This window comes from Saccostrea echinata, unplaced genomic scaffold (assembly GCF_033153115.1).
Source record: "Saccostrea echinata isolate AGI-Se365-2 ecotype Australia unplaced genomic scaffold, CSIRO_AGI_Sech_v1 ptg000010l, whole genome shotgun sequence".
Lineage (NCBI taxonomy): Eukaryota > Metazoa > Mollusca > Bivalvia > Ostreida > Ostreidae > Saccostrea > Saccostrea echinata.
In genome coordinates, this window is record NW_026889759.1 from 1,878,722 (window position 1) to 1,903,033 (window position 24,312).

Consider the following 24,312-nt stretch of genomic DNA (forward strand, 5'->3'; position numbering starts at 1 on the left):
GACTATAGTTGTAGGGTGAAGAAGAACATGAACACGATGGAGGATTATGTTTCTGATGCTCAATATCCAGGCTCTGTAAAGTTTTCTTGTGATTAAAAAGTTTGGAAGCAATAGTCCATGTATATTTATAGGAAATACAATGTACAGGGTGTAGTCTTCAATTGAAAATACAATGTAGTCCTCAATTGAAAAATGGTGGAATACGAGACTGGATCCTTTTCTGATTAAGAATATAACTTATATTAACCGCGTCAATTCCTTTGTTGGCATATTGAAGTTTAAGGAAAAAACGGGTAGATTTAGCTGTATTTTCTTCCGTTAAACATGATTTGCAATATCCATTACCACAGATCCGAGCCTGTATTCTGGTATCGAGGAATCCAAATATGGACTTTCCTTGACTTTTACAAAAAGACTATTCAAAACTTTCAAAGGGACAGAGTAAAGTTTAATGTGATGAAGGTCTAATTGTTTATTTACATAAGGTAGTAGTGAATCAAAGGAGACATCGATGTCCATGACTACGCTTACGTCTCTTTGTCCTGTTAAAAAGTCCCATCACATTCACATTGCTACACTGTGGGCTTGAAAGATTTCCAACACCATCGACATTGCCACTGCTACCATATGGAAAGGCCGTGCCTAGTTTTCTAATCCAGTATTCTTCTCGTTGTCTACGGAAAGGTGTACTCAGTGATGGGCTATTAGTATGATGGTAAATCTTTTCTGTATTTCTAACTTTCATTGATAAAATAGCATGATCTGGTAAATTAAAATGCTTGTATAGAAGCTGCTGGCCCCCGTTGTTATTCTGAAATCTATGCCCCGATATTCTTTTATTAAGTTAACCCTTGGTTTCACCAACATAAATTAGCCCACAAAGGGTACATCCTATTCTGTAGACAACATTAGAAGATTTGCAATTCAGATTTATACATTAATTAACTGTCTTGTGGAGTTGTTAAACGATCAACGTTTTAAACCAGTAGAATCACAATGTAACGATCCTATTAAGCATCTTAGGGTTGTTCTAAAGACAAGTCTAAGTACATATCGATGCTTTAGTGGTATGTGTATGTCCACTGATATCTAATTGTGACTCTGTCCCAAGTAACATTCCACTCTCGGAAGAACTACAAAATGTTTACAGTTAATCAGATAGATTTGTGAAGTTGATTCGTTACTCAAGAGCATGTTCTACGTACCAACGATTTCTAAAACAATGAAGGCTATTGACAAATAAGTTGAAGATACAAAGATATCAACATTTCGCAAAGCATATGGTTGATACAATGACATAATCTGTCATTAGGTCGAATTATTGACTGAGTCTTTCATATAAATTGTTAGGCCATTATTTTTAATCTGAATCGTCTACGGGTTTTTCCGTTTACTCGATCATCTCAAGGGGTAAAGGACAGCAGATGTGACTGGTCGATAAAAGATGATTGCTCATCCATGGCACTTGATCTCATCTCTGTTTTCAGGGGTCCGTGTTGAACCAACTCAGAATTTGTTTAAATGGACTTCACATTTCATTCTTCTTTATGCTTAACCTGGATGAAAAAATAACCGTGGGTCTTAAATTGTTACCTTTCTAAATCTTTGATGCCTAAAAGCAGTAAATGAAGTGGTTATTTCATGATTTTTTAAAGGACTACATAAGAATATTCTAAGGTTAATTTCATCGCTTAAAATCTCCATAATTGTATATATCTTCATCAATTTCGGTATTTTCTTGTGAGTATTAAACCCAAATTAACCACCCAAAGAATTCCATAACAATATAAAACAATAGGCCCATAAGCCACATTGCTCAGTTCACCTGAGCACGTTGGCTAAGAAGAAGCAGAAATCAGTTCAGTATTGAACAGGGGGGAGGGGGGCTTTAATTTACACTACCTAAGGATGATTCCATATCAATATTACTAATCATGGGTTTGCTATTTTAAAACAGAAGAATTTCAAAGATTTTCCCCCTATGTTTTCCTATGTAAAACTCTGATCTCTCTTTGTGGCCCCACCCTACCCACTCTAAAGAGGGTGTTGCAGTTCTTTTGTAATTTTCCCTAAGTTGTATAGCAGTTGAAAAGAAAAAATTTAAGTAACAGAAAACCGTCTTAAATTTTTTCAGATACAACGGTATATACAGCACAATGTAGAACTATATTTAGAAACTGCATATCGGCTTCCAATTTGCCATTAAATGAAGTGTAAATTAGTTAAATAGCAAAATTAGTCAAGTTTTCTGTTTTTTCAAATAGGGAATCCCCATATTTCTGAAAAATTGTCTCCTTGAAACAGAATGAATTTGATATAATCATAAAGAGAGAGGATTTTTCTTCAAAGCTGCCATTTTCGATTTTTGTTTCAAAAGAGGCATATTTTTGAAAATCACAAAAATCGAATAAAAATTATTATCCATCCGAAATGCAAAATGTGCACATAAAATAGCACATGATGCTTCAGTGTCGGAGCTGGTCTAGTGGTAAAGTGTGTGGACTCTGTGCAAAGATTCTTTTACCAGAGAATGGGGGTTCGAATCTTGGAATGGCTGGTACATATATATATATATATATATATATATATATATATATATATACACATATTTTTTCTTTTATAATGGAAGTACAATGTAACATCTCTCTTGAGAGAGAAAGAGAGAGGGAGAGAATGTCAGAAAGTTAATGGATAATATTTTAAATGCATGCAGAATTAAATTGCTTTCCTTGATATTGTGATCTAAAACTAATAAGACATACATTTAATGTTATTATTTAGTGGCGATGTCTTAAAAAATAAAGTAATATCATTTTAAATAATTTAATTTTTTCATACGCATTTCTTTTCATTATTGTTCTGTTAAATAGTGGCTCAGCTTTGACTTGAAGCAACAAAATTGAAATGACTCAATGGGATTTCTTGGATATTGCATCAACAGCGTGATTATTGGACACATTTATATATATTGAAAAATATTAACGCACGCTGTCTACAGCATATCTTTCAAAATGATGTGCGAGGTGCACTTGCCATTGATTGTGCTTTTTATCGTTCTAACTTTTCTCTTGCAATATGGCGACAGTGACCATAGATGTGAAAAAAAAAGTTTAATTACAGGTCGCCAGTCTATGTTAGCAAAAAAACTACTCATGAAATAAACGTAAAATGTGAAATGTTTTGTTATAACATTATAAACATGGCACTGAAGGAGTTGCCTATCCCGTTAGTATATAGGTCCCTGGCTGGACATACCCGCCGTATAAATAAAGTCATCAGCATTACATGTATCTATATGTAGAGATAACTCTTCATGCGTCGTGTCCTTCTCGATTTAGGAAATAATCGCGAGTTTCTGCAACACCCTCTTTGAACAAATTTGGATCTCCTACCTGAGGATGCTTCTATATTAATATGACTAATCATGCCTTTGTTGTTCTTGAGCAGAAGATTTTTTCAAGATGATTCTTATATAATCTTATGCAAAACTTTGACCCTCTGTTGTGCCCCCAACCCCTGGGGGTCATAATCTGAACAAACTTGATTCTACAATACCTAAGGTTGCTTCTGTATAAATATGACTAATAATGACTTGGTTGTTCTTGAGAACAAGATTTTAAAGATATTTCCTATGTAACGTGTATGATCAGGTTCTTACAATGGATATATAGGTTTTCCTTTTACTCTGTCTGAGTTAATGATTGGAATGATTATTAAGACATCTCTGTCTGAGCTAGGGTATATCACACAGTACTGAAATTTTCTCTTATCTAGAGATGGGGACTGGGTAAGGTACTACTCGTACCATGTTTCTCCCCTAAGTTGACATTGATAGATAAGAACCGGGTGTCTCAATCTTCTTCAGATTTACTACACCCAGAACTTAACATCAATTCCTTAGGATACTTGCCACTGGTGTTTATAACTTTTATTTTGCTCATACCATTAAGGTTTTCCATCCTATATAAGACCAAATTCTCTATCCTTAAATGTCCATCAAGTACACAATACTCTGATATTAATTTAAAGCATTTTACAGTAGAAAAGGATTTACCAAGAGAAAGTTTAAAAAAAAATGTAAGTAACTAAGTAGTGGTCTACTGTTTTGGCCCCGCCCTACCCCAGGGGTCATGATTTGTACAAACTTGAATCTAAACTACCTGAGGATAATTCCATATTAATACGACTAATAATGGCTAAGCTGTTCTTGAGAAGAAGATTTTTTAAGATATTTCCTATATATTCCTATGGTAAATTTTGACCCCCTGTTGTGGTCCTGCCCTACCCCCAGGGGCCATGATTTAATGGAACAAACTTGAATCTACACTACCTGAAGATACTTCTCTCATAATATGACTAATCATGGCTTTTTCTGTTCTCAAGAAGATTTTTAAAGACATTTCCTAAATATTCCTATATAAAACTTCGACCCCTCTTGTGGTCCCGTCCTAACCCCAGGGTTTATAATATGAACAAACTTGAATCTAGAGTATGTAATGAAGCTTTCACATAAGTTTCATCTTTTCTTGTCCAGTGCTTCTTGAGAAGATTTTTAAAAGATGCCACCAAATTTTCATGAATTTTTGATTAATTATCTCCCCTTATCTCCACTTCCTGTGAATAAACATAAACCCTCTTTACCCAAGGATGTTTTGTGGCAAGTTTAATTGAAATTGGCCCAGGGTTCTAGAGAAAAAGTCGAGAATGTGAAAAGTTTACATACTACAGACGAACATTGGACACTCTTTGATCAGAAAAGCTCACTTGAGCCTTCGGCTTAGGTTAGCTAATAAAACTGGTGACTTAAAAAAGACCCCTATTTATTTTAGATCAAAAGGTTAAAGGTGAAGGACAGAAATTCATACAATGCAAAAAAAAAATGGTTTCCAGGTGATAACTTTAGTTTTCCTTGAGCTTTTTCTATGAAATTTTATATCATAAATCCTAATGACTTAAAGAAAACCCCTTTTGATTTTCTAAGTCAAAAGGTCAAGGTCAAAAATTCACATCTTGCATATAAAGGTTTCCTGGTAACTCTAGGTCTCTGAGGTATTATATCTTTAGTAAATATGACATAAGAGAGACTGTTTTCTTATCTGTTTTCATTCTCAGTTATTGAACTTGTGGCCTGACAATTACCCTTCAAAGAAACCTTAAAAATTATACTCTTTACCTTTGTGGGTGTAACACTATTGAGCTGAATTAAAATAGAGACTATGAAATTACTGATTTACAATATAGTTCTTTAATTATCCTCTCTCTCTCTCTCTCTCTCTCTCAAAAACAAAGATAACTGGTTATAAGTAAATATTTATTTCCTTGTGAAACAAACAGACAGGAAATGAAATGCCTGCAAAGGATAAAGTACATGTATTGATAAAGTTACTACTGATTATGAAAACTTTTTCTACAATTTTTTTTGAGAATTCAAGTCAAGGCTTTTGAGATTTTGGATGTTTTTTTCTCCCTTCTGACACAACCTTTGTGTTTCAATGGTATACATAATGTTGAATGAGAATATAGACTCTGCATTTATCAGAGCTATAATGTGACATACAGTGCAGATTCTAAAATCAATTATATTTGACAAATAATTTAATGTTATAACCAATGGTAAACTGTTGTAAACAGGCAATTATGGTAATTAGACAAGTATGCTTATAATTTATATCAAAACCTCACATATGTCAACATATTGCACAATAAAAGATGTATAAATGCAATTTCAATACAACATAGACCTCAATTCATTGTGCAGTATAATGAGCTGAGTGCAATTTGTTAAGAGATCTATCTATATGCTGTGATCAAATTGATACAAAATAATAAGATTTCCGGCTTGATGATATGCAACAATAATAACGAATCCTTCATAAGTTCAATTGATAATTAAATAAATAAAACAATATGTACAAAATATTTGTTCAAACACACAATACAAAACATGTATGAAAAAAGGTAATGTCTTCAAAATAATAAAGCCCTCTAGTTAAAAGCAGATTCTTAGTTGCTAGAATGAATATTCTTCAACATATAGACATTGCAAAATAAGTACATTGTATATAATTTTGATTGTCTACAATTTAAGCTAAAGTATTGATATGCACTAAAATACCAAACCTGAAGATCTACATGCATTAGTATTGCATTTAAAAATTTCATTTCAAAAAATCAAAATTTCTTTATTAAACATCATACTTTACCTATAAATATTCACTGTGTATATATTCCGTAAATATTATAGATTGTGGTGACAATTATTAAATTCACTAGATGGTCATTCAAATTTTGACCAGTGACATGTTTTTTTTTTCAAGTTTAATTTGAATAAAATTATCTTATTTGCGAATCAATTGTTATCAAGCATTATTATTATGCATGTGAGAGCATTGCTGCTTCTTACCTATGCCAATAAATCATGTGTCACAAAAAAAAACAATATATCAGAAAAATAGTTTCAAAAAGTGAACAACCATCAAAAAAGCACAATCAATTTAAAAATATAAAGAAAAAACATATCATATGCCCTAGCAAAAGGAGTTGTGGAAACACCTTAATTTAAAAAAAAAAAGTGAATACCTGATTCATTAACCATTTTCAATCATATTTAAAAATTAATTTTAGCCATTGTTAAATATTTTGAAGTCATTTTTAATCTATTGATGCTTTCACTTAATGTTCACTCAGACCTTTGTGAATTCATGCATAACAGGCTTTGATTTTTTGATGAAGGAATGTGTGATCTTTTGGCTACTCTGTCTGCTGGATTTCATTAAAATGAGAATATAAATAAACTCTGCCATACACAATAATGTAGAGAAATAGCAGTGATGCTCTCACTGTATCACTGGGTTCACAAAAGTTTTGTAATCTTTCACAATCATGGCACACTGTCTTGCTTCCATTTTTTTTCAGTTTGTTTTTCACAACATTTTGCGTCTGAGTTAAATGCAAAAATAGGAAAGACACTTTCTAAAGTCACAAAATCTCATACTGCAGGGGTTTTCATGTGTCACTTTCACAATAAAATGCAGTTGCTTTCTTTATTTCACTGAGAAGTTAAATTTTCCATGCATTAGAGGTCCTTTTGAGTGATATATGTCAGTCAGTTCTCATGCTATACAGAACTGACTTGATGGCCACCATTCACCAGAGTTGATTCCTCACTGTTTCCCCCAGTCACTGTTTCCTGCAACCAAAGTTTAAAATAATATCTTTTAACTGTGACAATTTACATTCTTGAATTACACACATATATACTGTAAATCACTCTCTGTTCACAACAACTTTACCTTTTCTTAATTATGCAAGACTGCTACCTAATGAAAATTTCATTCTTATATTCATGTTCATAATCATTATATTCATTTCATGCTTATATTTGTATTATTAAAGTTAATTAATATACAGCAAAATTTGTGAAAATTTTATTTTGCTCATGAAAATCAGATAACTTACTTGTCAAAATAAGGTGTCACAAAAATTTAATGATCTATAGTTAATTCACATGACCACTGCATCTCAGATGCATTCAATGAGAGTGTCTAAGGCGGCAGCAAATTTGGATCAAACCATCTGGTTATAACCTTACATACTAAGCAGGTAAATAATAATGATTTTACTTGCCTTTGTAGCATACCTGATCATGTAAAGGCTGTTTCTCCTTCTCCTCTCTCTTCTCCATTTCCTTCCTCCTGAGGTATCTATAATTAAAATTTATATAAATGTTAATTATCTTGTTCAATGTTCATGACTTCTTTCATTGAGTTTTGTTCTAAATAAAACTGACTGTGAAATAATCATGAAAAGTTGTGTTTTTCTATTCTTTTATGAAGTCACAATCAAAAGCTATCACTCTCGCTAATGGTCGTTTAACTCCTAAAACATCAGTACATTAGCCAATCAAAATGCAAATTATAAAACAGTTGCATTTGAATTTCATTTCATTTCCCTGAATTCTATGTAAAACTGTCACTCATGACTATATTTTTCTGTATAAATAATAAAGCACCTTATTTAAACTTTGATTCAGTTCTTGTCGCAAAAGCTCATTGTAAGAATTTAATGTGATGTAAGCCATGTACATTTTATTACACATGTAATAAAATATCCTACCTCTTGGTAGCAACATTTGTTTCTAAGACTAAAAAAAGTCTCTGATATATATATATATATATAAACAGATTTGTTTCGTAGATACAAGATAAAGTGGTTAAAGCAGACTTAATTGAGATAATCTCTCATAATTACATGAAAGTACAGTTCTTGCAAATAAAAAGTGCTTATTACAATTACACTACTGTATATTTTCAATTTCAAGACTGTGTATTCTTCAATTTATTTTATAAAAATCAGAGACTTTCAAAGCTGTGCAGTACTCTGTAAGCACAAATTTCGCCTGGAAGCTAGTGAACAATTTTATAGTAAAATACTGAAAAAAAAAACATACGAGACCTACCTTTTACGTAGAACTAAGACACACACAATGGCAGTAACAAAGAGAACAATGCCCACAACACTGGCTGCTATGGCTGCTGCCTTAACTCTGTCATCTCTCTCCCCTGTAAAGTAAGAACACTGAGTGAGTGAACTAAAACACCAGTAACTCAAACATGTCAAAATATCCATTAAGTATGCAAACAAGGCAGCACTTTTAATGAGTACAAAGTGCTTTGTAAAAGATGAATAAGTAGAAAAGCTAGGCTAGTATAACTGGTGTGATATATTTTCACAACTCAGTATCTAAGAAAGTTTAGTATTCATATGACAAAACTATGTTTTGAATGGAAATTTTGAATTCATGACTTGGACACAGACAATGTATATGGTAAGACTATCGAGCAAGACAGGAGAAGTGTAACAACAGTGCCTTGTGAATTAAACAGGTTATGATAAATTACATTCAGTGTTTAAACATATTTTACCCAGATAAATTACAATTTGCATTTAAAAAAAAAATGCCTTTTAATTTGCAAATTTTCTAAATACTGTAGGGAAATTTTTGTCCCTATCAGCTAAGTGCATTGGCAAATTCAAAAAAGAATTATCTCTCTTTTAACACAGTTTTAACTGTGTCTGCATGGGTGAATTTAAAGTTTGCAAATGTGAAAGGGCAAAAATAGAATGATCATGACAAAAACAACGCTGTATACAGTAAATTTAAGATATATTAGCTAACTTTGCATTCCAAGCTTGCATTTGTATATGTCACAATGAAACTTAATGTCCCCAAATTCCAGTGGTTGTGTTTAGTACACCAATCACCATAACACATAATAGTTAAATTCAAGAGTAACCCAGTTGATGTGTTAATAAACTCAATAATTGCCCTCTGGACTGGGATCATAGGCCAAAGGTGAGAGTTTGTCCTGATAGTCCAAAAAATAAAGATATTTCTCCATTTAACCTACATATTATACATAATTGTAACAAAATAAATGAATTACAATATCATTTTCATCAATTTCTTGATTTAATTCAGATTTAAAAAAATGTAAGAAAGTATTAACAATTATTTCTTTAAATCTCAGCTTTATAAAATATTTAAAGTCAGTTTTTGGCTCAAGTTAACATGTACATAGCACACTAATCAATACAATTCATGCATAGAGAAACATGTATAAATGACTATTAATTGATTTAAAAGTGAAACTTTTAGATACATGTATACCTATATGAAAGAAATATTATGCATTTAGAAAAATATTCAATGATGCTAGATGACATCTTCTAGGTATATTAGAAAGACAATTTGTTGTAATAATGCACGCATAGATGCATGGTGAACAGGAGTTTTTTGTGACAAAATCTGAATATTTTGCAGCTTCATAATAATTAAGTGTACAATAAAACTTGTCTAAAGTGATTGATCTCATAAACATTTGGTGATTAATTTTTTTTCTTAGTTTTACACAGAACTTTTAACATTTATATAATTTAATTCTGGTTGTAACAAGCTATTTGATTGGTAAAAAAAATAGTTTTTATAATCATATAACCTGAATAGCTATGTTGCTTATGTCACAATTTGACTTGTGTTAAAAACGTATCAATCCAAATGACATTATATTTAAATTTTGTACAATGTAATGTAATTTTTGAGGATAGATCTTTTTATTTTCTTCACTTAATGGAAGAAAATGATATTATAAGATATGAATTTCAAAGTTACCCAATTATTCTCATATAGCCTGGATTGGAATAGTTTATGCTTTTTAAACAAACCACTTCATGGTTTATAAATCATAAACTGCCTACCCTGGAGATGATACTCATATAACTTTGGTAACAGAATTTTTATCTTTAAATATTAACCTAGAATATACAATATTTTATTTAATCAGGCAAGTTAAAGTGTGTTAATCAACAATATTATAATAGTTAATGAGTAAAGCAATTACATATTTCATGTACAATTTTCACTTCTCATGCTTACTCTCTCTTTTATATTTTCTTAAGGGAGAAAATAATAGACAGTAAAAATTATTAACTACTACACTGTAGTATGCATGAAAAGTGATTTTTTTTTTTTAGTTAAAGCATCAGATAAATAAGATTGAGAAGAATTAAAGGCATGTATTTGTGAACTTACACAGTGAGCCTAGAATTCAATAAATTACAAAAATGTAAGATCATTTGAAGTAATTGAATTGTTTCAAGAAAATTACTGATTCATTCATCTTTTACATTGCAAAAGTTCTTTACATAATTAACAATGTAACTTTTATAAATAAAATGGTCCTTTATACCTAATTTATATACATCTGATAAAAAATATTTATTTACTTGCAGAATATTGTTTAATATTATAGATTAAGAAGAAAATATGTTTAACTCTTTTTAATTTGCAGTGCCAATTTTTTTCTGTCTCTTAATTTCATATTTTAAAGTGCAATAAATATTTTATGAAAAGGCATACATGCAAAACATTTATTATCAATTTTATCAAAGATTTCCCAAAAAAACTAGCCATGCAGTCATCTGTGTGACTAGATTGATTGAGTGCTCAAGGCACCTGGAAATATGTTGATCACATCAAGAAACTATCTTCTAATTTTCATTTCAAAACTTAGAAACATCTAGACTCTCATAGGCTATTGTGACTTTCTAAACTTCTTGTCAAAGGATTTCAAATACGGTACAAATATCCATCCTAATAAGCAGCAAATACATGTAGAAATCGGAAGAGACCCCTTATTACATCTACAATACCTTTAAGTAACTTTGATGCATCTAAATGGTTGGTTTACATTCCAATATAGCTTTATAATCAGAAAGTGTATTAAATTTCTTAGTTATATGCATATAATTTACCTAGCTGCAAGCTTATAAATTTGAAAGTCACTTTGTTCTGATTTTTTTCAATCTTAGAAGAGGGTGCCTTTTCTTTTTTCTTTTGTATGCATATTTTTCAGCTTTTTCAATTTCACTGTGTGTGTGTGTGTTGGGGGGGGGGGGGGGGATACAGAGGCATGGCATCTTAATGGAGCAATGAAGATATAATGTATTGTTTACACAGTATAATTTAAACAGAGAAAAAAATAAAATAATGAGTCTAGAGTCACTTGAGATTTATAAATTATTGAAACCCTAATCTATAGGCTGTCAAAGCAGTGACCAACAATACTGCAGTGCAGACTACAAAATAATTTTCTTTCAAAATGCACCTGGTGTTAGTGTTGAAAATGAAAATTTAAAAGGCCATTTACAACAGATGACAGTGGCAAACAGATTAAATTCCCCTATCCTATAAATAATTAACAGAAAAATCTTAGGCAAAGTTTTTCATGTGGTTGAATTGAATAAAAGTTCTATCAAAGCTAGTGTTACAGTGTTGATGGCTACTGAACATTTCTAGGACAAAAATACATCTTTTGTTAATTGAGTCAATGCTATGTTGAATAATGCATAATGGGATATGCAATAAGTCATTTTACGTATGACAAAATGTCCCAGAGTAAAAGTTATTTAAATTTCTAGGTTGATATCAACACAAAGGAATTCTATATTAAGCAGCAAATTATTATGCACGTAGTAGAAGAGTAAACTTTGTATTGTGTAAGTTAATTAAGCAACATTAATATTTCTATAAATATTTCAAATTCAATTTGCAAAAAATTGGACTTACGTTGAAATATCAATGTTGGATCAATGTAGAAACAGGTTTTTCCAATATAATTTTCTTGGCATCTACAAAAGAGTTTTTATCTTGATTAAAAGTCAAGTTGTCAACCAAGGAGAGTTTTTAATCTGATTATCATTATTTATAAATTTATACTGATCTATACCAATACATCCAACATTCAAACACAAGTCTGATAATATCGCTAATAGGTTTGTTACAGACTGCATGTTTATAAAAAATATATCAGGTTGAATAATCTCATAGATGACTAGTAGAAGCCAGGCCATCTTTGAGACAAGATTAACCAGATATATTTTCATAGATGGTCAGTAAAAAACCTAACAAGTGGTTTATTTCCTTGAGGACTCTATAGTGTGAGAGACATTTACACTGGAGCATTAAGCATTGGAGTTATTCTGCTTCACTATTGAAACATAGTAGTTCTCCCTATCACAATATTTACTGACAATGGGTAGTTCTCCCTACCACAACATTTACTGACAATGGGTAGTTCTCCCTACCACAATATTTACTGATAATGGGTAGTTCTCCCTACCACAACATTTACTGACAATGTGCAGTTCTCCCTACCACAACATTTACTGACAATGGGTAGTTCTCCCTACCACAATATTTACTGATAATGGGTAGTTCTCCCTACCACAACATTTACTGACAATGTGCAGTTCTCCCTACCACAATATTTACTGATAATGGGTAGTTCTCCCTACCACAATATTTACTGATAATGGGTAGTTCTCCCTACCACAACATTTACTGACAATGGGTAGTTCTCCCAACCACAATATGTACTGACAATAGTTAGTTCTTCCTACCACAATATTTACTGACAATAGTTAGTTCTCCCTACCACAATATTTACTGACAGAGGATAGTTCTCCCTACCACAATATTTACTGATAATGGGTAGTTCTCCCTACCACAATATTTACTGACAATGGATAGTTCTCCCTACCACAATATTTAAGGACAATGGTTAGTTCTCCCTACCACAATACTTAAGGACAATGGTTAGTTCTCCCTACCACAATACTTAAGGACAATGGTAAGTTCTCCCTACCACAACATTTACTGACAATGGGTAGTTCTCCCTACTACAACATTTACTAACAATGGGTAGTTCTCCCTACCACAACATTTACTGGCAATGTGCAGTTCTCCCTACCACAATATTTACTGACAATGGTTAGTTCTCCCTACCACAATATTTACTGACAATGGTTAGTTCTCCCTACCACAACACTTACTGTCAATGTGCAGTTCTCCCTACCACAATATTTACTGACAATGGGTAGTTCTCCCTACCACAATTTTTACTGACAATGGGTAATTCTTCCTACCACAACACTTACTGTCAATGTGCAGTTCTCACTATCACAATATTAACTGACAATGGTTAGTTCTCCCAACCACAACATTTACTGACAATAGTTAGTTCTCCCTACCACAATATTTAAGGACAATGGTTAGTTCTCCCTACCACAATATTTACTGACAATGGGAAGTTCTCCCTACCACAACATTTACTGACAATGGTTAGTTCTCACTATTACAATATTTATTGACAATGGGTAATTCTTCCTACCACAACACTTACTGTCAATGTACAGTTCTCACTATCACAATATTTACTGACAATGGGTAGTTCTCCCTACCACAATATTTATTGATAATGTGCAGTTCTCCCTACCACAATATTTACTGATAATGGGTAGTTCTCCCTACCACAACATTTACTGACAATGTGCAGTTCTCCCTACCACAATATTTACTGACAATGGGTAGTTCTCCCTACCACAACATTTACTGACAATGTGCAGTTCTCCCTACCACAACACTTACTGTCAATGTGCAGTTCTCCCTACCACAACATTTACTGACAATGGGTAGTTCTCCCTACCACAACACTTACTGTCAATGTACAGTTCTCACTATCACAATATTTATTGACAATGTGCAGTTCTCCCTACCACAATATTTACTGACAATGGGTAGTTCTCCCTACCACAACATTTACTGACAATGTGCAGTTCTCCCTACCACAATATTTACTGACAATAGTTAGTTCTCCCTACCACAATATTTAAGGACAATGGTTAGTTCTTCCTACCACAATACTTAAGGACAATGGTTCTCCCTACCACAACATTTACTGACAATGGGAAGTTCCCCTTACCACAATATTTACTGAAAATGGGTAGTTCTCCCTACCACAATATTTACTAACAATGCGCATTTCTCACTATCACAATATTTACTAATAATGGGTAGTTCTTCCTACTGCAGTATTTACTGACAATGGGTATTTCTTCCTACCACAACACTTACTGACAGGAAGATTGATTGGTTGATATTGTTTAATGCCGAGTCAGCAATATTTCAGCCATATTTCATCAGTGAAAAGTTTTGTTCAGATTTAAAAGATATTTTGGGTTTCTCTGGCAGCCCCCAGTGAGGCTACTCTTTTTCAAAAACCAGAAAAATGATCTTTTACATGCCGAGGGGGTCTGACAGGTAGAAGTTCCCCTTACCACAATATTTACTGACAATGGGTAGTTCTCCCTACCACAATATTTACTGACAATGGATAGTTCTCCCTACCACAATATTTACTGACATGTAGTAGTTCCCCTTACTACAATATTTACTGACAATGGATAGTTCTCCCTACCACAATATTTACTGACAATGGGTAGTTCTCCCCTATCACAATATTTACTGACAATGGGTACTTCTCCCCTATCACAATATTTACTGACAATGGGTAGTTCTCCCTTCTCCCTACCACCACATTTACTGACACAAAGTAGTTCTCCCTACTACAACATTTATTGACAATGGATAGTTCTCCCTACCACAACATTTACTGACAATCGGTAGTTCTCCAAACCACAACACTTACCGATAGTTGGTAGTTCTCCCAACAACAACACTTACTGACAATGGGTAACACTTACTGGCAATGGATTATTATCTCACACTACACTTACTGACAATGTGTAGTTCTCTCTTCCCCTTCTTCAATCTCCAACACAAAGCAGGTCCCTCCATTCAGACAACCCTGTGCCTGTGTTTCATTAGCTGTGCATGGTTTGCGGTGACTTACAAATGTTGTGGTTACTGTCACTGGTGCCACAGTGGTGGGACGGGGGGTAGCTGGTGTTCTTCCACAACCATCTACAACAGGCCAATCAAATAAAAAATTGTTTGTTAAGTTAAGAATATCTATTTCAATAAATTTGTGAAAGCTTTAAACTTTTCCATGTCATATCAATTTTTATTTTGTTCTAGAGCACAATAGAATTCCAGAAAAAAGAGTAATGGGGATATTGTAGGCAATCTCCTGATTCCACCCTCTTCCACAAAGTTTTCTTAAAAAAAAACCCTTTTTATTACCAAAATATCTCTAATTGCAAATTAACATATAAAACTTCTAACTAGCACAGTACCTTGATTATTACATAGTTCCTCTAAACCTACTGATGATGAACATAGTAAAATAACAAGTAACAGCAAATATTCAAAGCACATGTTGGACATACTAAGAAAAGATGATGTAGTCAATTTGCAATGGATTTCTTTACACCTACTCAATGGAAAACTAGAACATTTTATTTTTTTCTAATTGCAATAAGTTAACTCTGTTGCCTTTGATCTGTGATCCAGGTGATTGACTGCGTAGGTATCTGTTTGTTAATAAATTTATAAGGTATGCAAACAGGTTAAAGAATTTTAATCCCCACTTTGAATGAATGGTTGCATACTTATTGCACACTTAAAATATACTTTCTGTTTATATATTGGGACAAAATTGGATATATACTTAGCAGTCAGGAAGTATTTTTGAAACATGCTTTTAATTCCTTGAATGGAATTTGTAGTGAAATATTACACAATTATGACTCTGTATATTCAAAAGGGATATCACTGAATTACACTATTTAGTTTTTCTACTTGTAAGTATGATTTAGTTTAAACCATTACTGCAAACAGGTCCATTTTATTACTTAAGTCATGCACAAATAAGAGCACTTCTATTTTTATCCTTTTTTTTATTTGCCCTTTAAAAGATCTTTTGATAAATAATGTTGTAGAGGTGCTGGCTTTTCTTGTTAATACATGTACTTACGTGTAGTGGTTAAGAGTGAGGATAATAGAACCAGTATCAGGTGTAACAACTGATGCATTTCTTTACCTCTCTCTGTTCAGATGTACAGTCATCTGGAAATGCTGGGCTCTGAAAGACAAAAGATGATATATTATAACATATATTCACCTTCATACATGTTTAAAGAATACCTGCACTACATGTTTAAAGAATACCTGCACTGGTGCACAAACAAATAAGTAAAGCATGGAGAGAGAATTTCTTTCTTACAACTTTTTCATGTCTGAGTCATATTTAACGATTTACCATTCTCTCTGCAAACATTCAAATATTGAAAATGCCAAACTGTAAGGGTTCCAAATGGCTGACTGGTGTATGAGACGAAATGCATGTTATATACATGCAGTATTCATATTCAAAAGAATTCAAAGGGAATATCCACACAGTTTTTTGTTGAACATATGACACAAGACATGCACACTTGACCTCGCATTAATTCTTCAGTTTAGCAAAATCGAACATCAATATTTCACAGAAATAAAATATTATGCTGTTTACCGTTTGAATTATTGATAATATTTAATAATTCAAAGGTAAACAGCATGATTGAATACTTCAGGTGTGATATTTAACCTTTCATTTAGCCAATATACCATATGGTAAATGATCAAAATTTCTTGAACAAAAGTTTTACCAAAATATATACACGTTATATCCCCTATTCGGTAAATACCTGGTAATTATAATGAGCCAGTGCAGAAGCACTTTAAGTTCATCTTTATCAGAAGTATAGATTCCTATATTGATGATTGTTAAGTATTTAGACCTTAGGTTTTAAGTCAATACAATCAGTGAATGACTATAACAAGTGCTGTACTTATCAAAGATTTGGTCAGGATAATGCTATTATTGACATCAATTGTTGCCAATTAAGTGTCTACTGATTTTTTTCTGTTTAATTTTAGCTTCTACACTTTCCAAGAATGACAAGTTCATTTTTAAGTTACACAGTCTCATTTATTTTAAATACTAGTGAGAGTGGTATATCCATTTGGATACAATATTTTGCAAAAAATTAATATACAAAATAATTTTGATATCAAACTGCAATTCATGTATTTTTTCAGAATCAATATAAATCAGACTTATAGTATTGCAAATATTACACTTTTTTTCTTGAGTTAATAAATTGCATTTGTACATGTAACAAAAACAGTAAGATCAAGGTGTTCGTGTTACAATCAGCAAATGGTTAGTTTTTCTCCTCCCTGCCCCTGGGACTACTATGGCTGAATCACACATAGAATTATCACCTAACACACTCCATAATATAAATTATTCTGCCTACACAAAATCATTCTTTATGATTCACAAGCTAAAGAGGAATCCTGATTTAGAGTTGAAAGGCACATAACTTGAATTCTATCAGATTTCAATTCAATTACACAAATATCTTTAAATTCCCAATGACTGATCCACTTGAATTCCCAGCATACATGTCTACCTACTAAAATCTCAGATTTGCTTATTCATATTTTTTGTTTACACTGAGTTGCAAAGAATCCAGAAATTTTATAGATCCAATGAAAAATCCACAGCTCACAAGTGCCAAAAATAGGCACAGTTTACCTTATATATCTCAAACAAGTAAATGTTAGGCCATAGCAAAATAACTTGATGGGCTTGATCTTAACATTATAATTTTGCATTTGAATCTCAAACAATATATGACTACTTTTTTTGTGTTGGACTGTACAACCAAAGTAATTAATATTCCAACATTTTAAAATATCAATATATAATGGTGGTGTTTTCATATGAGTGAAAAATTCTCGAGAGGGACGTTAAACAACATACAAACAAACAAATCAATATATAATACACTGAGTAAATATTCAGTGTTAAATCCAAATAAGCACCTATTTAAATTACAGTCAAACCTCATTATCCCGAACTCGATGGGACTGAGAAAAAAATTCGAGATATCCGAGGATTTGAGATATAGAATGTAAAATACTTAAAAAATAAATGGTTGGGACTTCCAAATCACTTTGACATATTCATGGTATTTGAGATATCAGTGTTTGAGATGCCAAAGTTCAACTGTATATCAAATGTAAGCTAATTCAAAGTACCGGTATACTCTATAAAAAATTATATCAGGAAAAAACTTCTGTGAGTGTCAACAATTTAATTCTATCAAATAAAACCAGCATCTGCAGAGCTAATGTATCAATATTCATGAAGTACCAATTAAAGGAAGATTGCTTCAGAATTATGGCAAGTCCTAACAAGTGAACAATAGTCCTCAACATCCTACGCCCTCTGCATTGTCTGGACCTTTGATTCTAAACTCACTACAAACGGAGTAGGAACCGAGAAATAGAGAAATTGATTTGATCCATCAATACTTAATGAACTAAGGGTAACAGAACAAAACTTCCTTATTCGAGAAATATGAAGAAAAAAACAGTATAACCTTAAAAGAGAGAAAAGGAAACAGAATTCCATCCTAAAGATTTGATATGCAAATTAAAAAGTTATTGTCTGAATCTAATTACTAAATAAATTTTCCTTATTCTCTGGTTTTCCATTCAAATGCAAGTGTTTAAACTGATCAACTGCAAGAAATTATATACTTGCATAAACTTTATCCACCATTGCTTAAGCCTTTACAGTTTGAATCATTCTATAATTTCTACACACTCCATATAAAATAGCATAAAGCAACCTGATAGTTTTTAGTATCTTTTGGAACAAATATATCTAATCCATGCTAAAACAATTTGATATACATGTACTTTTACTGGCAATCTGATTCAAATTATGATCAACTTGAGGATAACATAATAAATTAAGTTTACTGCACAAAGTAAGGCTCTCTAAGTCTCCGTAAAGTCTATCTTACCTGAGGCTAATCCATCCGCGACTTTTCTACTGTACTAATGTACTATGGGTTTACGATCACCCTGCCTTTCTGATTCACAATGACCCAATCAATATATGGATGATATGATCTACTATAGACTCCCTGTCAGCAGAATTCACACAAATCCATAGTTACTCAACTATTTCCTATCCATTGCCAACTAATAAATATTTTGCTTTCTGTCTAAATAGTGCTCTAATTAACAAAAGGTTGCTTACTGTTTCACAAAGGCTCTGCTTGTATCAATTAGTATGCTATGTATGTCCGACATGATAAAGATGCACCTTAATTCTTCTTCAAATAACATTTACAGGTGCCAGTGAGTATATAGGAAATGTTTCTGTATTGCTTGATCATAATCAAAGCTGTTAACTTTCCATTTACACTAGCTTGCAGTTATTGGTAAATGGTATAAAAGAAAAGTACCATATCAGAATATTTCTTTTGTTCTTCTCTATTTAATAATTCTAACAATTGTGTTTGTCTGCTATACAAGAATAAAATGTGTTGCCATGAAAATTGTGACCACTTATCACATATATACTTATATGTATATTTGTATTTTAAAATATACATGAATCAAATGAAATTCTAAATTCTTGTTGCAATAACTTGTAGTATAGAAGGGGGGAAGTAAAAAAAATCTTGCTGTTAAAATTTGTAAGGTGTAGCTTAAATTAATTAAACTGACAACTCAAGTGCACTAACTTTCAGTTACGGTATATGGCATAAATGCACACTAGTGCTAAAATAAGCCAGTAATTTTACCCATACAGACAATTAATTCATGACCTCACTCTCTCTGAAATAATTAAGTTCTATGAAAGTTTGTTTTATGTGAAACATGTACTTTTATACTGTGCCACAATTGGTGGTCTAGCCCTCATATATGTTTCATGTGGATTATTCATGTAGACTATAAGTTCAAATCACTATCTTCAATAACTCATATATTGTAAAAAAAAAAAAATAAATAAATAAAAATAAAAAAATTTAAAAAAAATTCCAATCACATGCTTAGGGGGTAGGATCTAAAATTTCTAATGCACATTCTTCAAATTCACCAAAAATTAACTATATGAGTGAATGATGAATCTCCATCAAACAAAGTATTGTAAATCAGAATAACTTAGATCTGATGATGAGATTATGCATGGAAATTAATGGCTGAGTGACATAATGTCATAGAACTTGAAATAAATCTAAATAAAATTCATTGATACATTAAGACTGAACACACATTGTTGACATATATTTTATAAGATTAAATAAATCAACAACTAACTGATCCCCAAGATTTATCATAAAAATAGATCTTTAGTTTCATGACAATTACAAATGCTCCACTGAATTGTTGAAATTTTGTTTGAATAGAATAGACGGTCATTATAGCTTAAGGTTAAAAAGAAATCACGCAATTAGAGAAATTTATGGACATTTTCTTATAGACATGAGATCAACCCATGATCTTTAAGATTCTAAGTTGATATTCTGCATGATTGAACCTTGTATGTTTAAAATTTTCTTGTATAGTTTAGTTTTTTGCACTGTGTAGTTAAATTTCATGTAATACATGTATTTGATGCAAAAAATAAAATCTATTCCTTTAATCTGGATGAAGGTTATCACACAAATTTTTGATACTTTATTGATTTCTGTTATTTCTGTTCATTTACTTGTATACATATAATCATTTTAGAACTTCTTTGGGTTTTTTTTTTAGAACTTCTCTTTCTCTCTCTCTCTCTCTCTGTGCTTTTATGCCTGTTGGTCTCAAAATTGGAATAAAACTTATTTATAACTCAGACATTGTCTTTGAGCTTATAAATCCTAAATCTTACCTTGAACTATTTGCAAAAAATCCTGGAATTCTGCTATTGTTTGCCAGAAAAAAAATCAATATACATCAAAGGAATTCTTCAACTACTCCAATTAGTCAATGTCAGCAAATCCTAAAAAAATAAAACAGTATAACATGTAACACAGTAGAAACTCCAGCTACTAAAGCACAGAAGTATATAAAGCACAGTGGGTCAATTATAGACAATTGATCTGGCAGTTCAACAGATATAGCTGTCATATATCACTCAGTCTTAATCACTTACAGCAATTAGGCTTAATTACTGGACCCAAAGAGGTCAACTTAATAAGGCAATGTGCATCCTTACATTAAATTGCTTTATAAAATACACTGAGATAAAAAAAAAATATGCAACAAAATTTAATGATATAAAACTGTAATATAATACAGACATTCTCTGATTACATAATGTTATCATAAAGTATGTACAGTTGACTTAAATAAGACAAAAGTATGAAAGGAATTCCAAGAAAAAATAGGAATGGCACTTTGATTAAACACATTGCAGAATTCATTTTAAAAGATATTGGATACTGCCCAAAGGCATTAAAAGAGATAGAAATGCAAGATTGTAGAAGTGACTCAATGCCCTCTGTTTTCATTAAAATTTTAAATTGAAAATTCAGAATCAAATAATTACTATAAATCTAAAATAAGCAAATCAATATGAGAGACTTCTACACAGGTAATTGGAAAATCCTTTTCAATTGATAGACATACCCAAGTTATATTGTGTCAATTTTACACTCTTCACTTCGGAATCACAATCATAATCCAGGAAAAATATACAAACTTGTAAATTAAGGCAAAATCTGCCTGTTAGCAAAACTATCAACTGTCAAGAAATTTGTAGTAAAGAACATAAAGTGAAGATGCTCCATTAATCCCATCAATTATTAACCCCCACACATTAACTCGAGAATAACATGTGCTTGGCATCACTCCATCACAAAGTGAGTTGCAGCTAGCTACCTGTTCCTTGCCATGTGCAGATCATGCTGTTTTTATTTACACTCTTTAGTTATGTTAACTGGCAGGTGAAAAATGAGGGAAGAAGAAAAACTTACATACATACAGCAAATTAACAGTGTCATTAAAATGGTAGTCTTTGTCTAAAGACATATATCTTATACTAATTGAGTCACATAATAACTTAATTAGCAGATGTATATTTTATCCAGCAAGTTTATTTAAGGAAGCACTTTTAATTTTGATTTTAAAGAAAATCTTAGCTGCATATGTCAAAACGCATTTTAAAGCTTTGGTACTGTCAGTAATGCATTTTGAACTTTGGTTTCATGCAGGGGAAAAAAAAGAATGGAAGATTCTAATCATACTTGTGAGTGACAAAATCAGAGTTTTTTGACTCTATCATGAACCCATAGAAGAATAAAGTCATAATACATGCATGCTACCCCTAGACTATTTTATCATACTTTACAGCCTATAGATATAATCTCCTCATCTTCATGCAGAATAGTCTCTGTTTAACGATACTAATAAGGAAGTAGACAACATACAGAAAAATACCCGATGTAGTCCAAAAATCACAGGCATGCAAGTGTTTCCTTAAATGCTCTGATAAATGGATAGCTTCAACATCAATAACTCAGGTGTGTTGTTATTTCACAGTACAGTGGAACTTGTCTAATCTGGATGTTGTGTAATCCAAAATCTTGTCAGAGTATTACAATGAAAACATCATGTCTCTTTGAGTAAATTCGATCATTTAAAATGTTGTCTAGTCCAGAATATTGTCTAATCCAGCCAATTTCTATGGAACCTGAGTGAGGTCTGGATTAGACAAGTTTTACTGTATCTGTGTACAAACAATAATTTCACAGGTTACTATCTTTGATTTCTTCAGAATTCTTGCTTTGGTCTTTCAATATATTGTACAAATTTATACATTTTTTTAAATTGCAGATCAATGCTGTCCAGAGTCTGGCCCAACACAAGGAAAGTTAAAAGGTCTGAATGAATATGGTTATTCTGAAGAATTTGTAAAACAAAAAACAGTGTCAGTAAAAATACCTATTCTGATATCAAATGAATATTTTATTATCTAAGTCTGAAAATAATTACACTTGAAAAAGAATGTTTGTCAGATGTTATTGTTTGCTGTGTTACATACTTAAAAATAGAATGTTCCTACACAGAATTTCATTGATAACCGTCATAGAAAAACATTTTTTTTTATAAAATGACCTATTCATTTTTTATCTATCATAGATTTGGCCATTTTACTTTACAAACATTCTGAAATATGTTCTGCTTTGAGGGGTTTTGACCATGTTGCCCCCCTCCCCCCTTCCCCTTTTGAGGGCTCCCAGAACCCATGACAAAAATTGCCTTACAATCATTGGAAAAACTAATTGCTACTTTAGCTCTAACAGCTTGCATTCAGGTGCAATTCACTTTCTCTTTTGTCCATTCATTCTTCAATCCTTCAATATTATGTCATTGAATATGTACAAAACTAAATAATACTATTGATGTAAACAAATAGAACTGTATAAATATACATGTATGTACTATGTACAAGCCAGTAAAGCTTTAAAGATTAGTTTGTGTTTATTTAGCTTTGTAATAATATGTTAAGGGCTTTATTATAATCATCCAGAGGTAAGATCTGTGGAACTTGTTTTAACTACTATATCTCAAATAATAGGATGGACGAAATATCAAACAAATGTACACTTTGTGTAAAAATTTAATGAACAATCAGTCCTTATTTATAACGGTTACCCTACTATACGGCCATTATATCAGACCACATTCTTCACATAGTTGAGATAGAATTTCATAATGCGAACACGAACATAAACAATGTTAATTTTACAGTTTTCAGAAAGGTCGGGGTTTTCATTTCTCATGTGAAGTATGATTTGTTCCATCTGAATAAGGTGAATTACCTGAGAGGCCAGAAATTAGTCCACATGGTTCGACTATTAACGTAAATTTCACCTCGTTATCTAGGTCAGAACTAAAACATTAATGTTATCCACTGAATACACACAGACAGACAGATAATCCTAGAGAAAGGTCACAAGAAGAATAAGGTCACAGTTTTCAGTTGGCCAGATATACTCCTTACTTATATTTCATCTGGTGGACAAAGGCAGCCATGCATGGTGTACTACACCATAGACCTTATCTTGTAATCCTGTGGGCCAAACCTTACCTTTAACCGATTGTCTTGTTTGTATTTCCACTGCTCAATGAATCTACAGTGTCCTTGTCACCTGTGATATTTGGAGATTTAAAGT

The 24,312-nt window shown here is 32.0% G+C and overlaps 1 protein-coding gene across 4 annotated transcripts; it reads right to left on the reverse strand.

Annotated features, from left to right (window-relative positions):
• Positions 1-5,297: 5,297 nt before the first annotated feature.
• On the reverse strand, positions 5,298-24,312 carry LOC133184583 (uncharacterized). 4 transcript variants are annotated; one of them, XM_061319667.1, is made up of 8 exons: positions 24,228-24,312; positions 21,024-21,134; positions 16,275-16,382; positions 15,136-15,322; positions 12,128-12,189; positions 8,459-8,561; positions 7,640-7,703; positions 5,298-7,189 (listed from the first exon to the last, which is right to left on the reverse strand). In XM_061319667.1, exons 3-8 carry the CDS (start codon positions 16,330-16,332, stop codon positions 7,118-7,120), a joined length of 546 nt encoding a protein of 181 aa, XP_061175651.1. In that variant the 5' UTR covers positions 16,333-16,382; positions 21,024-21,134; positions 24,228-24,312; the 3' UTR covers positions 5,298-7,117. The 4 variants fall into 4 exon arrangements, with proteins under 4 accessions (XP_061175651.1, XP_061175649.1, XP_061175652.1 ...); XM_061319665.1 differs by lacking the exon at positions 24,228-24,312 and adding an exon at positions 23,959-24,189; XM_061319668.1 differs by lacking the exon at positions 24,228-24,312 and adding an exon at positions 23,959-24,189 and having other exon boundaries at positions 7,627-7,703.

Excerpts from the sequence above, each read along its gene's own strand:
- LOC133184583 (XM_061319667.1), bottom strand. The coding sequence starts at position 16,332 with ATGCATCAGTTGTTACACCTGATACTGGTTCTATTATCCTCACTCTTA. Across the intron at positions 12,190-15,135 it reads GAGAGAACTACACATTGTCA|ATGCCAAGAAAATTATATTG; the intron begins GTAAGTGTAGTG and ends ACTCTTTTGTAG. Across the intron at positions 8,562-12,127 it reads TCCAACATTGATATTTCAAC|GGGAGAGAGATGACAGAGTT; the intron begins GTAAGTCCAATT and ends CTTACTTTACAG.